This window comes from Phalangium opilio, unplaced genomic scaffold, assembly GCF_054372755.1.
Source record: "Phalangium opilio isolate 3A_F unplaced genomic scaffold, DU_Popi_V2 ptg000209l_1, whole genome shotgun sequence".
In the NCBI taxonomy this organism is placed as follows: Eukaryota; Metazoa; Arthropoda; class Arachnida; order Opiliones; family Phalangiidae; genus Phalangium; species Phalangium opilio.
The window spans coordinates 16,857,886-16,862,692 of record NW_028324217.1 but is presented as its reverse complement, the minus strand read 5'-3'; the positions used below and the strand labels follow the sequence as shown (position 1 = coordinate 16,862,692).

Genomic DNA, 4,807 nt, shown 5'->3' with positions numbered 1-4,807 from the left:
AAAGCCAAAATATTACCTCTCCGAGTGGAGATGACTATCACTACCCCTTAAACAACCTAAATATATGCATCTATCGCTTTTTTTAATTCTTTGCAAGTGCAGGAATTCAATTTTAAAATAGTCAATTGTTCAAGCCTTTTCAATATCTCTCAATTGCTGTGGAAACTCTACTCTCTCGCTATACCTCAACCCAAAAGTTTATAAGAGGAAGTTATTGGATACCCATTGGCTCCATTGTGTCTGCAAATACCCTATAGCTTATAAGAAGGGGGATTAGTTTTCTAGGCTATTTCACCCCCCTCCTGGAAAGGAGAAAAGTCGGTGCTCTACCTGGCGGTGTCTGATAGAAATATTCAAAATGGCGACTACTATAAGCTCGAGTTTGTGTGGTTCCGAACAAAATGTACAGTTGAATGATTTAAAAGTAGTTAAAAACATGTCAACTCAGTATAATTATTACGTAATGAAGAAAAATAATATGAAAAGTAAGTCGGTATCATGTAATATTAAAGCTGGTGTCGAATTTCAAGAGGTTAAAGTCAAAGAACAAGCTAAGCCTTTGCAAATAACAGTGTCGAGAAAAGATAAAGCAACTCAGTGCTGTACTCTTCCTATCACTGTACCACCAAAGAAATCAACTGATATACAAAAAACAAAAACTACTGAAAAATCAACAGGAACGTCTGTAATTACTAAATGTAAATGGTCTCAAACCAAGCCAGCATTAGGTCAAGAATTTCTCGGCGGTGTTTCCAAGCTTATTAATAGTGATTATCCTGAAGAATTAAACTGCCTTGTAAGTAACTATGATTATTTGATTATTTGATTATTTATTTTAAATATATCAAAGTTGGGTTGGCCATCTTGGTTAATAAATATGCTATAAAAACTTTGATTGTTGTTTAGAAATAATGACTTGTGCTAAAATAAAAAGGTTGTGTTATTGTATTTTTAGGTTTCTGAAGATCGGCAGAATGAACTGTTTTTACGAATTACTAGGAAAAGGGCGGCTGGCATTCTTTATCCTGGCAGTGGATTAAATCCAATTGAATTAACAGTTTGGGAAAGCGGAAAATGCCACTTGTACGTGTTATTTAAAGCCGTTGAAGTATTTCAACTACAGAAAGTTAATAAAGAAAATGAGGGAATACCCAAAGAAAATGGAACTAATGAATCGATCAACAATGAGAGTGGATCGAATGAAATCAAGATAGTGCAGCTTGAAGCTGGGGAAGATTTAAAAAAATTACTTGATACGATTTCTGGCCGCTTAGGTCACGCATTTTGTCCCGGTGTTAATGAAACTAAAGTAATAAATGAAAATGAAAATGCGAATTTTGTTCTACACAAAAGATTAAAAACTATTTTATACCCATATCGACGATACCAGGCAGTTCAATGCCAGATTTATCACCAATATTATTTGAAGAAATTTCCCAAAGACCCAAAGAGCAAACAATGTAAATTTTGCGCGGCACTTACTAACGAAATTACAAAGGGTAAGAAACGAAAGGCAGATGAAACCCCCACTCGGAAATTTAAACGTCAGCGAATAACTAGTAACTATCCCATTCACCTACTAACGCCTAAGAGTAAAAAATATCGGCTGTCAAAAATAAAGCAATCACGATTTCAAATGAGACGCAAAATATCAAAGCTAGAAAAGGAATTAGAAGTTAGAGATTTAGAGGTTTCGGATCCTTTTTCCAAAGAAATGTCTGAGATAGTTCAACGCATTAACCAACAATTCCCAGATGAACTGGAGAAAACGTTTGACTCAACAGATGGCTTTACGAAAGAACTTTTAAAGAAGTCATGGGAAAGAGATTCGAATGTGAAACACTTTCAAGATCAAAGAGATTTTCTGGCTGATCAGGCCAATTCTTTTAAAACTCTTAAAAAGCGAAAATGGAATGCCATTACTTTAAGAGTGGCTCTGGCTGTTTACTGTCGCAGCCCAGCGGCATATAAAGCCTTACGTGGTTTTAATATTTTAAATCTTCCCGGTGAAGGAACGTTAAAAGAAAAAACCCGAAAGTTAAACCTAAAGCCAGGTGTTCAAGAGGAGTTTCTCGCAGAAGAAAAATTGAAGTACAGTAGCTTTAAAGAGGAGAAAGAATTGCTGGGTGAACTAGTTCCAAAGGGTGACGGGATTTTGGTTATGGACGAAGTCAAAGTTATAGATAAAATTATGTGGAATTCGAAGAGTCACGAATTTGTTGGATACTCAATGAATGAAGATGACTACTCAGAACTGACAGATATTTATAAAGCTTCAACACCCACAAGTCCATCACCAACTCAGTACATATTGCAATTTCTGTGGCGAGATATGACTTCGGGATATGATTTAATAGGCCCGTACTTCACCTCAGCGTACCCATTTCAACAGAAGTCTTTGGTAACTTGCTTATATGCCACGATTGAAGCTCTTCATACCTTTGGATTTAAGACTATGGGCATAATATGCGATGGAGCGAGTGAGAATTTAGCTCTTATGAAAGTAACAATGGGCATATCCGGTTCCTTCGGGTTTGTTTTCAAGAATGGAAATTATAACTTTGAAATCCAACCAAGCTTTGAAAACCCTTTCTCCGAAGACTCCCAAAAAATCCATTGGATAATTTGTCCCTCACATCAGTTAAAGAACGTAATTGGACAACTATTTGCTTCAAGGGACAATGGCCCCAAAGATTTTTCCCGTAATAAAATACATTTTGGGTGGCATCAGTTAGAGGAAGTTAGAGCGAGGGATAAGGAGAGAATGAAGGTTGGACAATTACGCAGAGCTCGGCATTTGGAAGACAGTTACTTAGTCAGAGATGCATGGACCAAATTGAACGTGGCCCCTTCGAAGGTCATGCAGCAAGAAGATGTTCTCTGCGAGTTGTACGAGTATACTGCTGGAGAGAAAGGTTCAAAAGAAAGTAGAGAAAAAGCAATGGAGACTTACAAGTTTCTAAGAGCTTGTAATCAGCTTTTTGAAAATGGATTTTTGACCAGTAGACGCATAGATAGTGAAACATCTGAAGTCATGGAATCTATTTTAAAAGGATACAAATACTTTGAAGATTGGATTAAGGAAATACTGTTAGAGAACCCCGAGTATAACTTCAACAGCCCACGCCAAGCAAAGTTTCTCTCCTGGCAAACTTGGGACCTGTTAAGGGTTGCCGTTTTTGGGTTAAAGAACCTGGCTAATGACTTTTTCAAACGGTATCCCGGGCACTTTTTGGCACCAGTTAGGATAAACGGAAGTTCTATTGAAAGCCTTTTTGCTCAGATTAAATATGCAACTGGTGGGAAAGTAACTTCTCTGAATTATGTTTCTGGCTTGAAAGCTACGCTAATTCGCCGGAACGTGCATGGAAGCCATCGTGGTAATAAAGATTATCGCGATCAAATGTTGTGCTTTAGAGAATATAGTTTGTAAATCGAAAAGTTATTACAACTTAATTTTAACTGTAAATCGAAAAGTTATTACAACTTAATTTTAACTGTAAATCGAAAAGTTATTACAACTTAATTTTAACTAAGTGTTTATATACTAGATGTGAAGTACTTGTAAATATTTTTGTGAATATTTGAACTTTATTGGTATTAAAAGCCTTTTCTCTTACATCAATGTTTTGAATAAATGTTTGATTATATTGTTCGTTCTCTTTTAAATATTATTGGGTTTCTTTTAAAATAGGAACATAAAAAATGAGATTTTAATACTCAAAATCAGCTAATAATTTTGCTTTTCGTTTCCTAGTACTTTGTCTGGCTGATGGTTTTGTATTTATCACTTTTTCTACGGGTCGATCTAACCTGACTATAGCAGAATTATCTAAAATGGAAGCTTCAGGTATCACATTGTATATCACGTTATTTGAATTAGTAGGCTTAGTCGGACTAGATATATTTACCACTTTTTCTACGGGTCGATCTAACCTGACTATAGCAGAATTATCAAAAATGGAAGCCTCAGGTATCACATTGTATATCACGTTATCTGAATTAGTAGGCTTAGTCGGACTAGATATAGTACTGAGCTCATCAATATGGTAGCTGCTACACCCTGGTGTTGGGTGATCCAAGTTTATAATTTCAGTACACTCATCAATCCTTCGTCTTCTTGGTTTGAAACAGGTTGACTTAGTAGGGGAACTCATTGTTAAACAGGTTTCTTCGGAAGCCATTTTTGATCTTGTCTTATTTTTTCCAGCTTGTCTCTTTTCTCCTTTCTTTGGCTTATTTTTTATAGCTGGTCTCTTTTCTCCTTTTTTTGGCTTATTTATAGCTTGTTCTTTCTTTGCCCTTTTTTTCACTCTTTGTTTCTTCTCTTCTCCTTTCTTACTTTCTTTTAGAGCAAAAAGTTTATCCCTCAATTGTTGGCCTCCTTTTTTGGTTTTCTCATGACTCGAAATAAAATCCTGCAGTCTGCCGTGGACCAATTTGCGTGTCCATTCCTTATAGAAGCTTTCAACAGTATGGCTTTCCAAATTTGACTTAGGAATAAAATCAAAAAATAAATTTCTCTGCTCCTCTGTTTGTGAGAAAGAAAAGCTTTCATCTGCACACTTCTAGAAAAGAAACCAAATTAATAAGCTTTTAGCTAGGTTCATATTAGATCAAAATTTCTTACTTTAACCATCTTAGTTCCGTATTTTAATAAAGAATGCTTGTTCGCATATTGGCAAACCTTTGCTAGTAGGTTTTTGATAAAAGGCAGAAAACATTTCTTTGGATAACACATTTTGTTACGCGTATCACGTATTTTTAACTCAATTGGCAAGTCTCTTTGTTTTTCTTCATCATTCAT

The 4,807-nt window shown here is 35.6% G+C and overlaps 2 protein-coding genes across 2 annotated transcripts; one reads left to right on the top strand and one right to left on the bottom strand.

The window, feature by feature from the left end:
* The first annotated feature begins 358 nt into the window (after window positions 1–358).
* LOC149620910 (uncharacterized) lies at window positions 359–3,470 on the top strand. Its single transcript, XM_089855121.1, has 2 exons — window positions 359–796; window positions 956–3,470. The coding sequence occupies exons 1-2, from the start codon at window positions 359–361 to the stop codon at window positions 3,431–3,433; spliced, it is 2,916 nt and encodes a 971-aa protein (XP_089711247.1). The 3' UTR covers window positions 3,434–3,470.
* Window positions 3,471–3,713: 243 nt separating this feature from the next.
* On the bottom strand, window positions 3,714–4,807 carry LOC149620909 (uncharacterized). Its single transcript, XM_089855152.1, has 2 exons — window positions 4,631–4,807; window positions 3,714–4,568 (listed from the first exon to the last, which is right to left on the bottom strand). The coding sequence occupies exons 1-2, from the start codon at window positions 4,805–4,807 to the stop codon at window positions 3,714–3,716; spliced, it is 1,032 nt and encodes a 343-aa protein (XP_089711278.1).

Coding starts and splice junctions, on each gene's coding strand:
- LOC149620910 (XM_089855121.1), top strand. CDS start 359: ATGGCGACTACTATAAGCTCGAGTTTGTGTGGTTCCGAACAAAATGTA. Junction 797..955: donor CTGAAGAATTAAACTGCCTT/GTAAGTAACTAT, acceptor TTGTATTTTTAG/GTTTCTGAAGATCGGCAGAA.
- LOC149620909 (XM_089855152.1), bottom strand. CDS start 4,807: ATGAATGATGAAGAAAAACAAAGAGACTTGCCAATTGAGTTAAAAATA. Junction 4,569..4,630: donor ACGGAACTAAGATGGTTAAA/GTAAGAAATTTT, acceptor TTTCTTTTCTAG/AAGTGTGCAGATGAAAGCTT.